This window comes from Rattus rattus, chromosome 3 (assembly GCF_011064425.1).
Source record: "Rattus rattus isolate New Zealand chromosome 3, Rrattus_CSIRO_v1, whole genome shotgun sequence".
Taxonomy (NCBI): domain Eukaryota; kingdom Metazoa; phylum Chordata; class Mammalia; order Rodentia; family Muridae; genus Rattus; species Rattus rattus.
The window spans coordinates 171110767-171133411 of NC_046156.1; the positions used below are offsets into that span (position 1 = coordinate 171110767).

Consider the following 22645-nt stretch of genomic DNA (forward strand, 5'->3'; position numbering starts at 1 on the left):
TTATAATTTCATTTTGAATGCCTAGGAAATTAAATGGGTCTAGTACACTACCCTGATAGTATGTTACTCCCCCAGACTTTAACTTCTCACTGGTGAAAAGACACCAGGTTAACGGACATGAGTAAGTTGGATGAGCGTAGTACACAAAAATATCACAAAAACCTAAAATCCTTTCAAGTTATTGGCTGGTATGGCTCAGCTGTTAGAAGAGAAAATGAAAGTAAATGCAAGTCAGAACCCGCTCTGGCTGTCAATGTGAAATCCCTCTTCCCTTGCAACCAAGCTCTGATAGCCTTAGTGGGAAGAGCTTCAAGTTCGTTCCACAAACTTCCTGGTGAGATCCCCTTTGTTCTTCCAGTTGCAGGAGATAACATCTTTATTAACAGTCAACACAGAGTTCGTGGACTGGAGGAAGTTCTTGATGGTAGCAGCCATGCCATGGCCCATCCCCCTGGAGGAGGAGCTCCTGGAGACCCTGCAGAGGTTTAAGGCCACAGATGAAGCTCAGACAGGCACCATCACCTTTGAACAATATAAGCAGGTAGACCAGTAGTAATACCAGAATATTTTTTCCTAACAAGTACCAGCTCACTGATGATGCGTCACATTTCTGGTCACTCTCATGTTTCTTAGAAGCTCATACATAGGCAACAAAGACAGAATCAAAGCCCAGGACAGAAGTTTGGCTTCTATACCCAGGAAAAGCATTAGGAAAAAGATTAATGAAATGAAAATTTTCCTGGAGAACTAAGGATCCTTAATAAAGTCACAGAATCATCATTATTTTTCTCATAGGTTCTCAGCCAGTAATTATTCCCATAGCTATATATTAAAACCACATGCAAGGCTTTAAATGATCTCCTGTCAGGTACCTTATACCACCAAGAGAATAGCAATGGCAGTAATGAACATGACATGGCCAGATGGTATTGTTTTGCTCCTTTGGAATTGGGTTAGTGGATGGCAGACTTGCTTTTAACTGAATGAGCTTAAAATGTCCACCAATATTCAAGGCAGAAATATCCTATCTGCTCTCGTACATCCACAGGCAGTTCTAAGTCACTGCCATAGACATGGATGTTGAAACGAGTTCATCTAAGAAAAGTGCTGGGTAACCCAGAACACAATACCTGCTCATTCGAGTTGGTGGGTGGAGTATAACTGGGAGCCTGCTATAGAGCGGGATTGTGGAGTTTTGAATGCAGAAGCTAGATAACAAATAAAGAAATTAATTGTTCATTTAGAGTGACAAATGGACATAGATAGATAGATAGATAGATAGATAGATAGATAGATAGATAGATAGATAGATGGATAGATATTCTAGTCATCAAGTCAGATATATGAACATTCATTTTTCAGAAATTGAATGTTAGGATTAGTGATATAGTTCTCTAACTGACAAGAGTGCCTAAATACTTGTCTCATTTCTACTAACCGAATGTGCCTTCTTCATCCTTCCATATCGCTACAACAACAAAGGAAGGAGTCACTTATAATAGGTCTTGGACTTTGAAGCAGGATGATGGTCTGTAGGGATTTATCTCCCTAGTGTTTCATCACTGAAAACTCACAGAGCTTCCTGTCCTATCTTGTTTATAATTAGTAGCTGGCATCCTTTGATTAGTTAGCCTAGAGCTTCCTGTGCTCACACACAAATGAAGAAACACTTGGATCCTAATGAGTTTCCCTATGGTTGATCAGGAGGCTAGTTCAGCTAATTGAGCTCTGATGTATGCACTTCTCAAACAGCAGATTAGGAATATTGACACTGCTTACAATTTGCTATGACAATTTCATTTGAATATGACAGCAGGAAAGCAGAACATATACTCTGTGTGGCTTAAGATGTTGAAAGGGATATTTGAAGAAACCTTAGAGTAAAGCTTTTGATTGGCACGTGCTATCACACTGAACATCTTTTTCAAACCAGAGAACAAATGCTGCTGGTAACATTGCCAAAAATGCTAATCCCAAACTAGAACCATTTACCAGAAGTGGGAGTTGCTTGCAGAATGGTAGACCTAATGCGTTTAGGAGAACTCAAGCACTTACATGATCATTGTGTCCTGGGAATTACCGGTCGTCTCCCTTTATTTCCTACTCCCAGATGTACACTTGACTCTACTGTATGCCTTTTTCAGATTTCCAACCCTTGATGGTTCACGAAAATAAAAATAAAAGATGGGAGAAAACTAAAACCATTTCTAGGGAAGATTTTATATGATCTGTCAAATATGTCACATTAGAGCAGTAATGTAGCATGACTGTGGTGCTGAAATAGAGATTTCTGGGAAGAAGGAGCTGTCCACTGTGTCTTCTGTTGCTCTGCCCCTCCCCTTTGACCAACTGCAACTTCACCACAAAAGCCATTTAGAAGTATGCTGATCATTGCCACTCCTAAAACTGAAGATGTTCAGAATCTGTCCTGTGGCTAAGTAATAACCATAAAGTCTTATTTGCCTTTGGCTTCTGGCCCTGATGTCCCTCACAAACTGTTCTCTGTAGATGTACTCAGACTATGGGATTGTATAATGTAGAGATGTCCAACATGTAGAACTATATATACTTTTGAAATATCAACTAACTCATTATTTACCTGTGAGAACACATGGTCACCATGGGTGCAAGCATTCAAATGTTCAAGGACAAAAATAAGCATAGTACAAGTTCTCTAAGGAAATATGAATAGTTTAAATTTTTTGGTCACATTTTGGTTTAAGAATGTAAAGAACATTTTCAAGCTTTAAAGAGAAGTAATCTATAAGTCCAGTGAGGTCGTACACAGTTAACTGAATGCTGCTTCTAACTTAAGCACATTACTACATAGCTGCAGACTTAACATTTCACATGGCTAAAATTTTATGGATGAGATTCTTGAATTGTTTTGTATAATTTTGGTTGCTGTGTCTTCGAGGCCATTTGGTACTTCCTCCACAGAGTAGCTTGCAAATATTATCATCAAGTATGTTTTTCTGTCAGATACAGTCTTTTTATTTCTGTTATTTCTGGAGTCTCTCCTTTTCACTGTAGAAAAATCTCTTGCTTCACTTCTGCCAGAAACCTACCATTACCATTGCTGAAAGTGCTACAATCCTTGGAAGGAAGAAAAGAAGGCAGGAACATAGGCCTGAGTCAATGTAGGCAACATAGTGGATCTTGGTAGTAAATACTATTAGGGACTGGTTGTCACTGTGATAGATAAGCTAGGTATAAAAGTCTCTCTGTCTCTCTATATCTCTGTCTCTGTGTTTCTGTCTCTCTGTCTTTGTGTGTTTGTGTGTGTGTGTGTGTGTGTGCAGGTGCGTGCACACACACACACACACACACACACACACACACACATACTCATACACAAGTTCATGAAGTACTTACCAGTGCATCTAAAATGGAAGATGTGCTATAATTCACTCAGGATTGTACTTAAAGGAAACAGAGATTAAAAGAGCCTCTCTGTGATGGTGTAATCTAAGCCTGGTGTAGAAATAAATAATGACTTTTATGAGTGATAAAGAGTGTAGAAGTCACCTTAGACACAAAGGATAATATCATCTAAAGACAAAAGCAGACACTGGATCTGAACAGAGAGTGACAGATAGAGCAACCTTGAAGGTTGGAGCAATTCAAGAGGGTCACACAAAAAAATGCTGAAGCAAGTAAGAGGGAGACTGGAAAAAGAAAAAGGAAGCAATTTTGAATTTGCTGAGTGGCTGGTGCATGGCAGAGGTCATGCGGCTGTACAAGCAGGTGGTAGCAGTGGAGATGAAAAGAAAGAAAACATAGCAGAGGCATTGCTAAATGAGAATAGTAAGATGTTGAACATTTCTTTAGGTGTTTCTCAGCCATTCGCATTCCTCAGCTGTGAATTCTTTGTTTAGCTCTGAACCCCATTTTTTAATAGGGTTATTTGTCTCCCTGCGGTCTAACTTCTTGAGTTCTTTGTATTTTTTGGATATAAGGCCTCTATCTGTTTTAGGATTGGTAAAGATCTTTTCCCAATCTGTTGGTTGCCGTTTTGTCCCAACCACAGTGTCCTTTGCCTTACAGAAGCTTTGCAGTTTTATGATCCCATTTGTCGATTCTTGATCTTAGAGCATAAGCCATTGGTGTTTTGTTCAGGAAATTTTTCCAGTGCCCATGTGTTCAGATGCTTCCCTAGTTTTTCTTCTATTAGTTTGAGTGTATCTGGTTTGATGTGGAGGTCCTTGATCCACTTGGACTTAAGCTTTGTACAGGGTGATAAGCATGGATCGATCTGCATTCTTCTACATGTTGACCTCCAGTTGAACCAGCACCATTTGCTGAAAATGCTATCTTTTTTCCATTGGATGGTTTTGGCTCCTTTGTCAAAAATCAAGTGACCATAGGTGTGTGGGTTCATTTCTGGGTCTTCAATTCTGTTCCATTGGTCTATCTGTCTGTCTCTGTACCAATACCATGCAGTTTTTATCACTATTGCTCTGTAATATTGCTTGAGTTCAGGGATAGTGATTCCCTCTGAAGTCCTTTTATTGTTGAGGATAATTTTAGCTATCCTGAGAACTGGCAACTCTGTCAGCAACGAACACAGAGAACCCCCCTCAAAACACACACACACACACACACACACACACACACACACACACACACACACACAACGTGTAGCCAGCGGGAGCTTAGGCTGCAGTCATAACTTTGAAGTGTCTTTTACACTCCAAAAACTAAAACAGAGCTAACACCCCCATTTTGGGGCTTTTTATCTGTGTAATACATACTGATTTGATGGTACGAACACATATGAAAATCACCATAATAAAATGGTGGTATTAAAATAATTGCAAAATGCAAATCTAGTATTTCCTCCAGTCTCTCCGATGTACCCTGTATTTTCAAGATCACTAGGGAGCGAGTAGAGCAATGTTTTAATCTTTGGACTTAAGAGAAACTGTTATATCTCTGCACAGAATGTTATGAATATTCATTATATGTCTCGTATGTTTGTTTGTGTAGGCCGGTCTATGGTTTTCAGGAGATGAAGATATAAAAATTCCAGAAAATCCCCTTGAACCCTTGCCATTCAATAGACAGGAGCATCTCATAGAGGTAATTATTCTTTCCTTTTATTCTTGTCATTGATTTTTGAGATGGTTATCAGTCTGTAACTCAGGGAGGTGTCCAGCAAGTGCAGCATCCTGACCAAGCTTAAACCTTGCAAGAACTGAGATTATATGTGGGAACCGTCACACCAGTGCTAACCATGGATAATATGTTATGTGGCATGTGGAAATGGTGATTGTCTTTCTGTTCTTCCACTTGAGTTAAACAGGTCCCTCTGATTCTATGCTTGCTTCTTAGAACTTTGCTGTTTTCCCAAAGTCCAAACTTGAATACTCATTCAGGGACCATTCCTTATAGAGAAATTCTAGAGGAGGAGAAATGCCAAAATTGTCTGCTACCTAGGTGATTATTGGAAGCTTTCATGGACTCTCTTGGATTACAGGGTTTTGTTAGTTTTTGGTTTTGTTTTTTGTTTTTTGTTTTTTTCATCTATCTAGTATGCCATTCTCCCAATTCTAATCTTTTTTTTCGGAGCTGGGGACCGAACCCAGGGCCTTGCACTTGCTAGGCAAGCGCTCTACCACTGAGCTAAATCCCCAACCCCCTCCCAATTCTAAAATTGTGGGTTAGGATTCTGCCATTTTACAAATTATTTACTTTATACACTTCCTTTGATTTTTGTTAAACACAGCAAGATTTACATGCAATATTACCCAGGCCCATAAGTAGCTTGCTGTCCTCAGCATGACATCAATAACAGCATTATAATCCACTGCTGTCACTGAGACCACAGTAGATGTAAAGTCTTAAATCTGAAGTCACTCTGACTTCTGTATAGATGACTGAATGCATTTACTCTAACATAGCCACATTCAGTAATACAGTAGAAAATCTGAATTGTGGATTTAGATATTACAGCAAATTCTGGATATAACTGTTGGTTTGGTTTCTAGTCAATCATTAGCTCAAAACTGCAATACAAAATTGGGCCTGACTCCTTTATAACATGTAAGTAAGCAATTCCGACAGTCGGACTCAATTTTTTAAAGCATGTTTTATTTCATCTTTGATATCATGATTACATCATTGTCCCCTTACATGCGTCTCTCCAAACCCTCCCATATACCCCTCTTTGATCTCTTTCAAACTCATGCCCTCATCTTTCAATAACTGTTGTTGCATGCATATATGCAAATACAAACATATTTCTAAATATAACCTATTCATTCTGCATAATATTACTTGTATAAATGTTTTAAGGATTGACATAGCAATTGCATAATCAATTGTTGTACTCTTTCCCGGGTTAGGCTATTTCTCCCACTCTCCGCATTCCTTCATTGCCTAAAGTTCTTTGTGTGACATTGAAGCTTCATGGTCGTTCCCCCTAAACCTTTCTGCAACATGCGAGCAGGAGAGAGGTCAAGGGAGGAGCCATGTAGTACCAACAAGGTCTGAGATACATGGTTAGCATCTTGGGGTTAATAGTTGTTTGTTAACCTTTTTAATGTGAAACACAATGATTGAGATAAATTATACCATAAAGCATTTCTTTATTTGAAACAAAGATATCAATATGTAGCCCTGGCTGGCCTGGAATTCAATATGTAAAAGAGGGTGGCCTTGAAGTCACACACAAGTGCCTCCCTCTTTACCCTGAGTAGTAAGATTCAAGGCATGTGTCACCACACTTAGCTTTCATATATAGCTCTTGCAAGGTGGTTTCCATGTGACGTCATGAACACACTGTCCAGCCTCCTCAGTTTGTGGGAAGAAAACTGCTGCCTGGCAACCATGTCCCATGAAAGGTATGTCAATGCAGAGCAGGCTTTGTACTTGTTGATTCAGCAGTGGAACAAGAAAATGACTTTAAGTACATAGAAAGGTCTGCCCCTAACCTACTGGTAGAAAATTATATGGAGGAGAAGAACAGACTCTGGATTCCAAGAAAGAGGCATTCACATGGGCAAAGACGGTTAACAGGATAGGTGAGTGCACGCATGTACATATGCTATGGGCGGTCGAAGGACAGAAAAGATGAGCGGAGTGAGGTTTTCACACACACACACACACACACACACACACACACACACACACACCATCAGGGAGTCTCAGCACCACTCTGAACATCTCAGTGTGTATAAAATGCAACTATCCACTTCATGCTGCTCCCAAATGGTGAGGTTCCAGAACATTCCTCATGTACTCTGTTCTATGGGGTTTTGTTGTTTGTTTTGTTTTCCTTGTCATGTTTTACTCATTGACAGTCATTGATGAATATTAGTTCTCTCAGCCTTTATTTATTAACCTAACTAGTGTTTCTCCCTTCCCCCTACTGAAACCCTTTTTCTTCTGAACAAATCATCCTCTTACCTCTAATTTGCATGCCCTCTTCCAATAAATGACCCACCGAATTTACACAGGGTTGCCTGCATGAGTGTGGGTGGACGGACATGTCCTAGAGCAGGGGCAATTTACATGATTATACCACCGAAGAGAGTGCCACACATCCCCTGTCACCATTCAGTGATTAACTGTTAATAATCCTCTAAGAGAGGAGGAAGGACTCATCAGCCCTTCCTCCTTCCTTCTACGTTGAAAAGGTGACGGCCCAATCTTGTGCCGGTCTTGTGCAGGCCACCACAGCTGCAATGAGCTCAGGAGTGTGTGAGCATCCTATGCAGCAGCCACTGCTCCATAGCAAAATTAGCTCCTCCAGAGCTGGTAGCTTCCTATTAATTGTATTTTAAATACTTAAAAAATTTCAAGCTCGTCCATTATGGCACTCAATAAGCATTTGGTCGAATGGACGAAGTGATGGGTTTGTCTTCATTTTTGTGTCACGTAGCAATGACAACAGAATTAGTGACCTGGTACGCTGTCCAGTGAGCATCTCACACATCTGGAACTCCAGATATGGCTTACCTGAAGTCTCTGTTCATTATTACCCTGTCTGCCTCCTCACTGCCGCAGTGAACCCACCTTAGCTGCAGTTACAAATTGTGTGTGTGTGTGACAGTTCTTCTTCAGGCTGTTTGCTGACTGTGAGAAGGATCCACCTCAGCTTGACTACACTCAGATGTTGCTGTATTTTGCCTGCCACCCGGACACTTTGGAAGGAGTCTACAGGGCCCTCAGTGTGGCTGTGGGGACTCACATATTCCGGCAGGTTGAAACTCCAATGCTGACTGCAGAAAAGGTAACTACATGGTACAAATGTGACAACTCTGAATTCTGAAGGAAAGCAAGGGCACCAGAGAAACCGAAACCCATTAACAGTAGGGATTCACCTCTTTTCTTTATCATATTTTCCTGGGTCTTCAACACCATGCTTTACATGTAATAGGTCTTCCAGTAAACTTTCTTCAACTGCATAAAGTCAGAGAGCTCAAACACCTTTAGTAAAATGAACATCTGTTCAAAGTCTCTGGGTAGGATTGAAATTTGCTCTTAAAGCAGCAGACTAGACGGGGTTTTGCAAAAAGTACTAATCATGAGAAACAAGCAGGAAGTGGATTAGTAACCTGATGCACATTTTGGAGTATGTAAGAAATGTACCTGAAGCAAGCTCAGAGCTCAGACACTACCCACACAAATATGACTTTTGACCTTATTTCAGCCTTGAAACCACAGGCTGAAACCTCAAAGAGCATAGAAACTTTCTAGCTAATTCAGAAGCCAGGATACATTCCCCCTTGTGATTTCCAGGAGATGGATAAGCCCTTGCATTTTCAGGTTGAAAGGCTTCCTATTGGGTTCAAAATGACCAGTTTTCCTGGTGTCCACTGACACTTTCTCTGACCTTTGATTCCCAATCTGTTCTCCCAAGGGTAGATTCCTGATGGTGTTTCTTTCTATGATCTTTGTGGGCATGGGAGGAGGGACTGATGTCCATACCCTTAGGACCCCAGCCACTTTTATTTCCTCTTGGCCTGTATTCGTAAAAGAAGAGATAATCTGAAAGAAATGGTAGAGTCCCCTGAAAGCATTCACCTGTGGGAAGAGATAGGCTCTTTTAGATTTGAGCGTGAAGTTTGACCATAAGCACCAGGCCAGGGTGAGGGAAGATTGGTGCCCAATAAGCTGGCATGGGGCTTCTCAAATACATATGCTGTTGGTAATGACATAAGACTTACACCACAGCAAAGAGGCAAGCAAGGAGTGTTGGTATTCTCCACACTAGAAAACTACTTTAAAATTTTCCCACATAAGTAACTTAGGTACAGCCAACTGTCCTGAGGTAGCATTTGTCACGTCCACAGTGATGTCTCTATATCCTCACATAGATTGTATGTCCTTTAAACTAATATTAGATTTATGACTAATCCAAAATTATAGCCTGCCCTGAGGACTCAGTGGGATGGCTTCCCAGGCACAGAGAGTCTCCCTGATCTTAGATGATGGCTGCCCACTTCTCCTTTAACTGTCCCCTCTGAGTCCGCATTGTTCACATGGGAAAGATACAGCTGCTCTAAAATCATCTTCCATTCTGTACTCAGCAGACTGAATTCAGGGTGTTGGTGAACAGTAGGTACATTCCTTACTTGGCATCCTCAAATGTAGGGCACAATCTGAGAAGGAATCGACAACAATGCACTGAAATTCTTCAGTTTTATAAATTAAGCCTTCACTTAACATCAGGTTTGTGACAGATAGAAAGATAATTTTTCTCTTCAGAGGGATGCCATCTAATTGCTCAATCCATGCCTTAGAAAATGAGATAATGATGTACCAAACAGGGAACTAACACAAACTAAAGATATATTTTTTAACTGAAGATATATTTTATATAATATATTCTGATTATGTTCTCCCCCAACTCCTCTGAGATCCTCCTCACTGCCCCACCCATACAAATCACACCCTGTCTTTCTCACTCTCATCAGAATGCAGTCATTTAAAGACATACTTATAAAAGGTAAAATAAAATTAAAAAGTAGAATAGGAAAAAATAAACTGACAAATGGAAGAAAAAGAACCAAAGAGAAGGCTCTAGAAGCATATCCAATGCAGAGACACATTCTCACACACAGAAATCCCATAAAACCACACGACTAGAACTCAAAATACATGTGCAAAGGACCTATAAGTGTTTTTAAAAAAAATTCCTGACAACATATCATATGACCAAAAACCCTCCAAAGATACCATTGAGTTTATTTTGTGTTGGCCATCTACTACTGGGGCATGGGGCTTCCAGCCGTATGAGAGATTTTTATACACAGTGAGATTCTGTTGGAGAAAATTTTTCATTTATGAGCAGTTATTAATTGAAGGTAACTTCTAGATTAAGAATGAGGGCTTGTATCCACCCTTAGCTCTGGGACCCCATTAAGCTGGACCTTGTCCATCGATTGACTCCTATGGCCAGATTATCCCTATCTGGAATCTAGGTCAAGTTGTCTCATGTCCTCCAAAGTAGCTACACATAGAAAATGCCCGATGTTTGTGAATAGAACTAAAACAGGAAGAGGGGTTGCTGTGCAAGAGATGGAGTCTCAGCTATAGGAGCAAGGAGATGGGGAGAGGAACAAACGATTCTGCCCAGGAAGACCAAGGATGGAGAGGTTGCACCAAAACCATCACTATAGCAACCACTATGGTGGGTAGCACCAAGCCACCTAGAATAGGTGACCTGTATCCCTGATGTCCCTGACTTACTACCTCATCTTAGTGTCCCCACTTAGGAAATAGCTCCATTTGAGAGCTGCTCTCCAGAGCTCTTTTAAAGCACAAGGATATTGTTCAGAAACCAGGGGTGTCTGCAGAGATTGGAGCGTGTCTCCCTTTGGCCTTCAGGGACTGTTCAGACTTGAAATAAATCGAAGCACTTCAGAAACACAAGAGTTGCCCGCCTCAGTCATTCACACTTGAATGGCATTTTAGCCCCAATTATATCCTTCCATTTCTGAGTTTTTTCCAACTGTGTTCTAGTTTCCTGGGTAACCTCATCCCAGGAGTGTGCAAAGACCTCACTTAGATATAACATCTCCAATTAATCTCCATGCACTCCCAAGGCTTTCCGTCGAATCTTTGCTTTCTGCCTGTGTTATTATGATAACTGGAACCTGTGTCGTATTTTTTTATTCCTCCTTCTGTATCTTTGCTGTCATGCTGCTTTCATTCAATGTGGCTCAGACCTTCTGTGGGAAGCCGTTGTTTCTCAGGAAATTTTTTAAAAGCCCGAGAGCAAAGCATTTATCAAGAATCTACAAGTTTTAGTGAATGCCATACTTGAGTGAGTGAAATTTGGGGTAATAGCTAATTTTGAAACCCTTGTAGGGTTTCAGGACTATGATGTTAGATTTTAGTAAATTGTTAGCTTGCAGCTCCCACATAGTTGAATTTTTATTGAAGCCCTCCTGGCAGCGTGTTTGAGACCCCGAAGTTCCGTGTATGTACACATGTGTGACGCTTTTGTTCTCAGAACCAACATTATTTTCTGTGTTAGGCCTGAGCTGAGTCAAGAACAGAAATGCACGCTCGGGAAGATACACAGGCATCATTTCAGAGACACACGTGTGGACAGGCTTTGAGATCAGTCTCTGAAAGCCAGAGCAGTGTAAATTAGTGCTCAAAGGTGCCACCATCCCTGTTTGAAGGGCATGGATCTCTCTACTTTGGTGCCACAGATAACTATCCCAAAGAATTGCCCTTTCTTCTGGCTGTCATCACTGGTTTCTCTCTCCAGTGTCTGTTAGAGTGAACCCTTCGCTTGCATATACCTTTTATCCCTCCCAGAACACTGGATGATCCTTTCATTCTTTCCTCTCTTACCTAATAGCTATAATGTGTATTCCAAGTCCCAAAGGGCAAAGGCAACAGGAATCAAAAACAAAACAAAAACAACCACAAAAAACTTCTGACATTAGGAAGTTAGGGACTCTTAATCCTAAAATGCTACATATTTAAATTGTTATTTTTTCACTAAAAATTATTTATTCCATGATGTATGTATCAGGTCTTTAAAAAGGAAGTGCTGCCCTAACTATGCAAAGAGCAACAAGGGACCCAGACTTTCCTAACCTTAAACCTGTGTCTGCTCATTGAAGCAACTAGTGATTTGCTCACCCACGGGTTCTCTCTTGGCACTGTTACTGCAGTGCTGTGCACTGTTCTCCACACACATCCATTCACTCCGCACCTACTCTGCAGGATGCGTTAGGTCCAATCTCCATGTAGCATGTTTTACGGACCCTGAAACCTACTGATGAGTAACTGTAGAAGTAATCACCAGGAATCACAGCGAGGATACTAACACCTGCTTCCTACTTCCACCATGTAGCATTTAATTGTTGCAAGTTGAAAGGAGGTAAAAATGTATGTTTTAGTAAATGTGTAAATATATATTTAATCACTATTTAACTGTTATAACCCCCTTTCAAAAGTGAGTTAAATTCCCTATTTAGCAAAAGATAAAAACTCTCAGCAAAAGCAAGGTGACCTCCCAAGCTGAAACAATTGCACCTCATGTTTTCAACACAGGTAACAGTCCCTCCACAGGGACACAGATCTACTATAGGCTTAGTTTATGATCCCATTCTGTCACATATCACAGCTAACAATTAATAAACTGAATTGGATATTTAATGACATCAGCATTCTCCTGAATTATCAGTTCTCCTTTCCTAGTGGCAAAGGGAAATCAGAATCCCTGTCTTCTCAGATTTCTGGCCAAACAACCTTCAAAACTATTTCTCTATGTTGAATATGCAAATATTGATTATTTTATCATTAGAAAATACACGTGTGTTTGCATATACATACAAAATTTACTGCAGGAATTTTGAAGACGATGGAAATCATTTGTCTGGCCCCCACTAGTAACCAGTGTTGACACTTTAATGGGTTCTTTATATGATTGATAAATGATACATCATCACATGACATCATATGACATGATAATAACACTGTATCTATTCCTGTGTTTGATGGGACCTTTATGAACTTACTCTATGGGTGCATTCTTGTTAGTTTGGATATACCTCTAGGCCATAATTTTCATAAAGGAATTGTGTCCATCACAAAACTATAATTTGTGTCACTGTACCCATACCTTTGGAATTACAAGTCATCTATTTTTATTATAACACCGAATTACCTTCTATATTTGAAACTTTCTGTGCCTGTAAACATTTATTCTGGATCATTCCTAATCTATAACTATGGAATCAAGAGGCAAAATTAGTCTTATGGATTTTAAATATCCTCAACCGAAGTCAGTTTTAGGGCAATCCCGCCACGCGTTGGTGATGGGAGTCACTTACACTAACTTACTTCTGTGTTGCCACTGTGGAGGAATTTTATGTACCTGGTAGTGTAGGGAGCATGTGTGTGGGTTGAGATGAATGAGACTCACCCCACACTGAGACTTCTGCACCATAAGCTAAACTGCTCTAGGACTTTGACACTGATTTTGAGTGCAGCCAGTGCATTTTCTTCCATAATGTGTTTAATGGGGTTTGCAGTAGGCACCGGCCTTCACTTGCCTGGTCCTTGCGTACTGAACAAGTTGATAAAGCATCTGCATGCTGGAAACATGTCTGTCTGACTCCTGTCATCCTCTCATTTGATAGACCTCCATCTCCTCTGTGAGTCCCAATGAGGAATTCCCTGAAGCTGAAGAAAACAGTACAAGAGAGGAGCTGAAGGAGGAGAAAGACGAGAGGGACCAAAAGGAAGAAGAAATCCCAGAAAATGCAAACACTGAAAAGATTTCCATGGAAACACTGCTCAAAGTGTTTGGAGGAGGAAATGAAGTGCTGGACGCTAACAGATTTGCCAGCTACCTAAAGACAGAGAATATTTACGCAGAGGTTGGTTAGACCGCTCACCTGGCATTGCTGTAAAGGTGTTGTGTATTGTAGAGAAGTCATGGTGAATTACTTCATTGTATGAGTCTACTTTAAAATAACTTCAAGATTGCAAAGGAAATTAACTTTGCCTGTATTTTTCTTTAAAGAACCTCATCAAGACGTTCCAGGACCTGGGTGCCAAGAACCTAGAGCCAATCGAAGTTAATATTCTCTTGAAGCATCCTTACATTCAGGACCTGATTGCGAATTATGTAGACTATAAAATCCCTGTAAGTATTAGCCAAAATCATCCTAATTTGCTTGGTTTCAGCTAAGGGTACACTTGAAATTCCTACTGTGAGCTATTAAAGAAGAGCAAGCTGGACTTGCCCAGACCTGCCAGCCAGCAATGGCCAAGGATAGCACACTAATGCACACTTGAGACAATTCCCAGTGTTATGGATTTACATCCTTAGTACATGCTGCTATCCTGGGCCTAGAGGAGAGGGCTGTGGGTAGGTTATACATAAAGCTTGTTATATGGCCTATTATCTATGTGAATTGTTCTGGGAAAATAACAATGCTTGTCTACAATAGACAAGTGTAGACACTAGGACTCATTCTGCTATAAAGAACTAACCAAGACTATAGCCTCCATCCAAGTGTTGATATAGTCACCATTTTCAAATCGTGGGATATATGCTCACTGTAGCACATATGGGAGTGTACTTGTTTTCTTTCAATTGCTGATAAAGCATCCTGATGAAAAGCAACTTGGAAAGGAGAGGCTTCATAGGGTTTAGAGATTACAGAGCATCATCAGTGAAACCCACGTCAGAAGCTCAAGGTAGGAACCTAGCGGCAGGAACTAAACAGAAGCAAATGAGGAAATTACTTACCAATTCATTCCTTGTGGCTCATCTAACTTGTCCTGTTGTATAACCCAGGACCTCATGCCCCGAGGTGGTACCTAGTTGTCCTGTGTATTGAGTGGTGATAATAATTATCTCTGTGCATACTAATGTTTCCAATATAATTTTTACATGTGAAAATTGGCAGAACATACATAAACCAAGTAAAAACTACAGATATTCAAGCTGTTATTTGTGTGTACTAGAAGCCTCTTGGAAAGTAGAAATGATTGTGGTTTGGGAAGGGAGAGGGAGAAAAGTCTGTATAGATTTTCTTATTGGGATGGGGCAATGAAGACATCGTGGATGACAAACAGGCCCAGTCCAATGTATAGAAGCAGGACCTCGTGGAAGAGCAGGATCCAAGCCCTTGAAAGACTGTAAAGGGTATAGGGTGATTCCATTGGATTAGTGAGATTAATTAAAACAGAAAAGAATGAAAGCTGAATTTCACACTGAACTTGAAAAGGCAATCAAGAAACCAATAGGCTTTGAGCATGGGAATGTGCTATTCTATTAATTTTTCATCTCTAAACTTTTCCATATCACCTAACCATATCATGTTCCCGTGTCATTTTTTTAATATAGCGAGTTCAATACCTGACTGTTTCGGCGCCATCTTTCACCCTATGTTCCACATATAAAGGCAGAGGCCCCGCTTAAACTAGTAAAACAATCACTAAATCTCTCAGAATCATGTGTAACAGGATTCATTTCCTACTGCCCAGAATAAGTAAGAGCATAAAGTGACAGGACAGGCCAATTATCAATTATCGCCACCCTTAAAGGAAAGAAAACCCCCTCCAAAGCCTGCACAGCTCAATAGCCCTTTACACTGGCCAGAGAAGATTCTGTTCAAGTTCCTGCCTAACGGCAGAAGCCTTGAGACCAGCAGCTTGGAGAGTCAGCCTCTGGAGAACTGCTAGATCCTAAGTTCGCTTCTTGGCTTCATCAATATTGTCTAGTTTTGTTGTCTGTGTGTGTGTGTGTGTGTGTGTGTGTGTGTGTGTGTGTGTGTGTGTATAGACTGAACCATGGCTCCAGCTGCATATGTAGCAGGGGATGGCCTTGTTGGGCACCAATGGGAGGAGAAGCCCTTGGTCCTGCCAAGTCTGGAACCCCCCATTATAGGGGAATGTTGGAGGAGCAGGAGGGGAGTGGTTGGGTAGAAGAAGAAAAGGGGGATGGGATAGTGGGCTTATGTCTGGGAAACCGGGAAAGGAAATAACATTTGAAATGTAAAGAAAAAATATCCAATAAAAAAGGTAATAAAAAGACTGAAAGAGAGAGAGAAAGAGAGAGAGAGAGAGAGAGAGAGAGAGAGAGAGAGAGAGAGAGAGAGAGAGAGAGAGAGAAATTTCTAAATGCAGTTTCCAGTTTCTCCCATTTTGGAAAGTGTTTACTTCCCACGGGGTAGTGTGTAGTGATGGTGACACCAGGAGAGAATTTTTTATTAGAAACTCAGTGTCTCAAAGAGAGAGCTGCTGAGCAGAGAAGAAGGTATACTCAAGGTCCGACACCAAAGCTCAACTCACAGCGCCTCCTTTTGCAGGAGTGCAGCCAGATGCCAAAGGTTCCGAGTACAGCCACGGTACGCCAGGAGAATTTTGACGCCTTGATCATCAGCGCCTCTTCTGTACATTCCCACCATCCTCTTCTGTATTCCATTCACATTCCTTCTGGGGACCCCTCCTCCCAACCATCCTGCAGTTAACCAGACTCCTAGAACCAGTATCACTTAACACACTAGAAACCTAGCTCATTTCTCCATTATCGAATCCGTAAGCAATTAGTGAGTTAACTCCGTGGCTGAACACTTCTTTATGGTAAGTGTGATTCAGATTCTTAAACCCTTATTTTCCTTGCCCTTCATATCTCCTGCCTGTTGCTGACTTCAGTAATCAAAAGGCAGGATGGGGAGCTATTTGATTCTGACCAATAAGACCGTATCAACAAGAGTTGTACCAAAGACCTGGAAAAAACCTAAAAATAGAGATTTGAGATCTAAAGAGGGGTCTCTTTCCACTAAGACATTTCATTCCTGTTTTTGCTAACTAAAAAAGAAGGAGGAAAGAGAAGGAGGGAAGGGGAGGGAGGGAAGAAAAAAGGAATGATGGGAGGGAGGAAGGAGGGGGAAAGTAGAAAGATAATAAACATTTCAGACTTGGGGGCTGGCTCTCATACTCGTACCATTAGTTTTTACTCCAGGTATCCATGCATAAGTAAATAGATCACATTTTTAAATGAACCTTAACCACAGTGATGTTATTTGAAGATCGTTCAAGATAAGTAGAGCCAAAGCTAGATTGTGGTTTTTCAAGGTTAAGAAGTTGTTTGCTATTATAAACAGTGGGAAAATGAAGGTTGCTGCTTAAGAGTTCTGTGTTTACAGGGTCTGTGTGTACAAGTCACAGCATTTAGAAACACAAACTTGAAATGAAAACTGGATTCCATGTAATGGTAATAACGCACTTTAGTTCTGCTCCTGTTTCAAGGTGGTCTGGCTCTGTGCTTATAAGAGTAAGTCCTAGATTCTTGGAAATGGGTAGTTCTGGGAAATAGGTGGTACGTACAATTTCAGTGCCCTGTGCTCCAAAACTGTGACATGGGGTTAACCTCCTCATGGGGCTTTTGTATGGATGAAATGAGTGAACGAGCACAGAACACTGAGCTCAGTTCCCGGCAGAAGAGCAGACACCAGTGCTGATGCTAAGACTGAGACCGAGATGGATACAGAAGTCTCAGAACCAAAGACACGCTGGCAAGTGAGATGAAGCATGTGGAGGGGCAGCCGGATGGACAGACAGACTGCTCCGTTTTCATCTCTGGATAGAGACAAAGTTTTCCCTGGCAGACAGCCACAGTGACCAAGTGTTAAACTGAAGTCCCAGGAACAGTCAGAGGTGAATAGCACTGCAAACTCCAGGTTTGGTGCTGGAATTTTTTTTCACAGATTTGCAGTCAAATTATGTACATAATTTCTACTTCCCTAGACCTTGTACAGAGAAAATATGTCCAAAAATATTTTTAAATCATTAAGAAAATGATTTGGGTAAATCTTAAAAAAATTAGTGAGGTCATAACCAGGCAACAGAGTCAATTTCCTGTGACAACTATGTGACTGTGCCAAGATTCTGGTGCCTCTCAGTCCTCTCCCCAATCTGCTGACTACAGCCTCCTTATTTCTTCTTGAATTTAACCAATGCTGGTTGGCATGTATATAGAGCATGGCCTGTCACGTTGCCCATGCTTTGAAGTGCCAGACAATCACAGACAATCTCAGTTCCCAGATTAACTAAGGTCTACCGACATAAGTGCCCACCCTCGAGGGTTGCAGTAAGCAGAAACTAGAAATCAGTGGAAGCCACCATTTTATTTCCATGTGGCTCACTCAGAGGTTAACCCCTGCCTTTAAGGAGGTCAATGGTTTGAAGAAATGGGGTCAGTGTCGTTCCTGGCAGGGGCCGACAGAGTGACAAATATATAAACCAACAAGTTAGAGAGTGAAATAGCCCATGTCTTCACGTGTAAGGTGACCGCAAGCTGGAAGCTCTGCAGCTCAGTTCTAGAGCAGAGAAATCTACATTCGTAAAGCATTTTCTTAAACTTCTGGGGGGAAAATAAATTAACATTACTAACCACTATGCAATTTTCATGTTTTATGTATATTATAATATTCATTCTATAAGTGTAAGCTTACATTTACGTTGAAAAAAACCAATGATTTAAGAAATTAAAGTTTTATAACATTACCATCTCTGATAGTAAGAAAAAACATGGAGATATGGGAAAAATCCCAGGGGGGGGGAATCTACTGCTCAAAATTTCTACATTTAAATTTCTATGTAGATGTGATTAACTTGGCATTATATTTTTCTTTAATAGAATGTGAATACTGTCTTATTCATTTACAGAAAAATAATCTTTTGGTTTACACACTATATGACATAGTTGAATAATTGTTTTTATAGACATTACTTAACCTGACAAGTCCATTACATGATTAGAAAGGAGAATTTCTAAAAACCCTTTGCTATCGTTACAAGGATAGAACTGGTGGTTTCAGAATGGAACTCACACTAAATGGGAAACGTTTTTCTCAGGGCGAAACAAAAGAAAAGACTAAAGGAAAATGCAACTTACTGTTTAACAACAGCCACATCTGAGATGTCCCTCAGTCATAAATCCTCCATTTTCATTTGTAATTTCCCTTTGATTTTTCTCTCTTAGGACATTAAAATGATCCTTCAAAGGAGTGAGCATGCACAAGGCAGTGATGGAGAAAGGTCACCCTCAAGACTTACAGATGAAAAGAAGTGAAGACTGTGGGGTTTTTTTTTTATTTTATTGAATAAATACTCATAATAAAATTGACCATGAAGTTTGTTGTGTGCATCATTGTGATGGGTGTGTGACTCCTTCTCAGTTGATAAGAAGCTCTGAAAAGGAAACTTGAAGTCAGCCATAAAACGCTGAGAGAGAGAGAGAGAGAGAGAGAGAGAGAGAGAGAGAGAGAGATCTCAAAGATATAAAGATGAATTTTTAAGTGATCCTTAAAGTCATAGAAATTACCAGAAACAATACATTCAAAGTAAGCTCACTCATAAGCCCTGAAGTCTCCCTATGGAGGTATCCATATTAGGGGAATAGGTTGAAAATCCCACTGAAACTCAAAGTAAAACATTCCGTCTTACACTTCTTGCTTCATAGATCGCAAACCTTGAATGATCGTCCTAGTAGATAAGAAAAAAAGTGCATCATTGAATTTCTAGACCAGTCACACTTTTAACGACTTGTACTTGTGTCTAATAGAATGCAGAATTGCCCTCATAGACAGCTGCGCTGTTTACATGATTACACAGGAACTAAATTCAATGATCATCATCTAAAGGAAATGTCATACAAATTGAGCAGTGACATTCGAGCTTCAATGACAGCCTCCCTGACTCCCTCCTGTGGCTGTTCTCTCTGACCCTCCTCACACTGTGTGTGTGCAAATGTCCTAGGATAAGTCATCTACGCACAGCCAATTTCTGGACGTGTCTTCCACTCTCATAAAATTTACAGGGTTTGCCAAAGCTTACGGATCCTCATATCTAACTGTGTCCACTTCCTTCAAGGAGCAATCTCTTCCTCTTCAATAAAGAATCACACCTTGGAACAGCTATCCCAGCACCTGTCCTTAAGAGGCCATTACCATAGGTTAAAAGGAGGTGTTATCTCCACTGGGTTGCAATAGTTTTTATGACGTCATTTCCTCTAACACAGCATTGGCCACATTAGAACGCTCTGTCATCTCTCCTTGTGTCTGCTTTCTTTCTGTCCTCAAACTCTGAGGCCCTCCCTCTCCTCAGCAACACCCAAGTTTTTCACCTTTATTCTTCATTGGCACCTGATAATCACAGGATCCTGTATCATGTATCTCAGCCATATAGCCTCCGTCTCATCTACTCTTACTGCCACTCAACTCTTATTCACATTCCTTCAGTAAAGTTCTCACTGAAGTCACTACATAATTTGAATATTTTTAATCTTAGGAGCACCACCTTTTCTTTCTATGTATGTATGTATGTATGTATGTATGTATGTATGTATGTATGTATTCACTTTACAGGCAGCTGCCCCTCTTCCCAGTACCCCCTCTATAGTCCTTCCATTTTCCTCAGAGAAAGGGGAGGTGCTCGCTCTGGAAAAGCAAATCACTACAAGATTAGGCACATCATCTCCCACTGAAGCCAGACAAGGCAGCCAAATTAGGAGAATAGGATCCTTAGGCAACAGACTCTGGAACAGCCCCCTCTCCAGTTGTTGGGGGACCCACAGGAAGACTACCCCGTATATCTGCTACATATGTTTGAGGGACCTACATCCAGCCCATGTATGATCTTTAGTTGGAGGTTCAATCTCTGAGAGACCCCAAGGGTCCAGGTTTGTTGACTCTGTTGGTCTTCTTGTGGGGTCCCTGTCCTCTTCAGCTCCCTCAATTTTTCCCCCAACTCTTCGACAAGACTCCCCGAGTGCCATCCTATGTTTGCCTGTAGGTCTCTGCATCTGTTTAAGTCAGCAGCTGAACCACTCAGAGGACAAGATATCTCTGAGCAATGTCTGCAAGCATAACAGAGTATTAGAAATTGTGTCAGGGATTGATTCTTGCCCATGGGATGGGTCTCAAGTTGGGCCAGTCATTGGTTGGACATTCCCTCAGACCCTGTTCCAACTTTGTCCCTGCATTTCCTGTAGGCAGGACAAATTTTGCATCAAAGATTTTATGGGTGGTTTGGTGTGCTTATCCCTTAACCTGGAGTCCTGCCTGGCTACAGGAGACTGCTTCTTCACATTTTCCACTACAAGGAGTTTCATCCAGAATCATTCTCATACAACCTCTGGAACCTCCCCCATTCCAGGTCTCTGGCACTTCTGAGAGATCTCCCCCACCCCCGCCTCCATCCACTGATTTCCATTCTCTCTTCCCGCCCTCTCTCTCCAGCTCTCCCTACACCTTCCCCCTTTCCCCTCCTTATCTGCTCTCCCAAACAGGTCCCTTCCTCCATTACACAGCTGATAAATGTTTTACTTCTGCTATGTGAGGTTCAAGCATCCTTCCTTGGGCCCTCCTTGCTCTTTAGCTTTTTGGGTCTGTGGATTATGGGTATCCTGTACTTTATGGCTAATACCCAGTTATAAGTGAGTTCATACCCTGCATGTCCTTTTGGATCTGAGTTACCTCACTCATGAGGATATTTTCTAGTTCCATCCATTTGCCTCCAAATTTCATGATAACCTTGTTTTTAATAGCTGAGTAGTATTCCATTGTGTAAATGAACCACATTTTCTTTACCCATTCTTTAGTTAGGGGACATTTGAGATGTGTTATATGTTTGTGTAGCATTAGATCTATGTCACTATCATTTTATTGAAGATTTTTTAAATCTGCATTCAAGATAGGTCTGCAGTCTCATTTTTCCTAAAATATATAGTTATATCAGATTAATTATAGATTGTGACATAAATTGATACATAGTTCCTCTTTTATGAGAAAGCTTTATAGAATTATATTTTCCGCCTTAAATACTTGCTGTAATTTCTAATAAAGTCACCTGACCTAATGTTTTAAACATTTAAATAAAATTAGTGGTGAACTAATTTAGAAGCTATGAGATCATTACATTTAGCTTGTTTTACTTGAGTGGGTTTCAGTGACTTTCAAGGAATGTTTTAATTACATCTTAGTTTTCAGGTTTATTTTTAAAATATTTTACACTATTCCTTGATATTTGTTTGTGTTCATGCGAATATGCTTATATATGGAGAAAATAACTTTTGGTGCTATTTCTCAGGAGCTGTCTACCTTGATCATCTAGACATAGGCTCTCACTGCCTGGGAACTTGTCAAGCAGGATAAACTATCTTGGTGTCTGTCCCACAGAACCCAGACATCTGCCCCTTTCCAATCTACAGTGCTAGATTTACAAATATGCACCAGAGGAGGGGGAGACAGACAGACAGAGAGAGAGAGAGAGAGAGACAGAGGAGAGAGAGAGAGAGAGAGAGAGAGAGGTTTTTTATGGTGGTTCCGGTATTCCTAATTGCAATGGCTGAACCAATGGAGCTATCTCTCCAGCCCCTCTTGTCTGTCTGTTATTGACAGCTTCTGGAATGGTGATTGTATTTTTGCTGCTTATGCTTGTCAACTATGTTTACTTTTTCTGCCTAAATATTTATTTATCAATTCCACTCATTGTTTAAAAGAAACAACTCTTTATTACTTAGATTTACAATCATGTCTTTGGTCAGTACCTGGAATTTAGCCATTAAGGCATGCAGCCTTCTCACTACTTCAACTATGTCCTGTAGATACTTTTGTACATTCAAACTCTTATTCACTCCCTTGTTCTTAAAATT

The 22645-nt window shown here is 40.7% G+C and overlaps 1 protein-coding gene across 2 annotated transcripts in view; it reads left to right on the forward strand.

The window, feature by feature from the left end:
• The window catches only part of Spef2 (sperm flagellar 2), a 177051-nt gene extending 157942 nt beyond the window's left edge, over nucleotides 1-19109 (forward strand). Inside the window, exons 30-35 of one of the 2 annotated variants that reach the window (XM_032898792.1) lie at nucleotides 359-541; nucleotides 4990-5082; nucleotides 8057-8236; nucleotides 13614-13853; nucleotides 14000-14122; nucleotides 18974-19109. In XM_032898792.1, coding sequence (XP_032754683.1) covers nucleotides 359-541; nucleotides 4990-5082; nucleotides 8057-8236; nucleotides 13614-13853; nucleotides 14000-14122; nucleotides 18974-19063 — 909 coding nt within the window. In that variant the 3' untranslated portion in view covers nucleotides 19064-19109. The remainder of the gene's footprint in view (nucleotides 1-358; nucleotides 542-4989; nucleotides 5083-8056; nucleotides 8237-13613; nucleotides 13854-13999; nucleotides 14123-18973) is intronic. The other variant, XM_032898791.1, reaches the window with a different exon arrangement.
• The last annotated feature ends 3536 nt before the right edge of the window (nucleotides 19110-22645 follow it).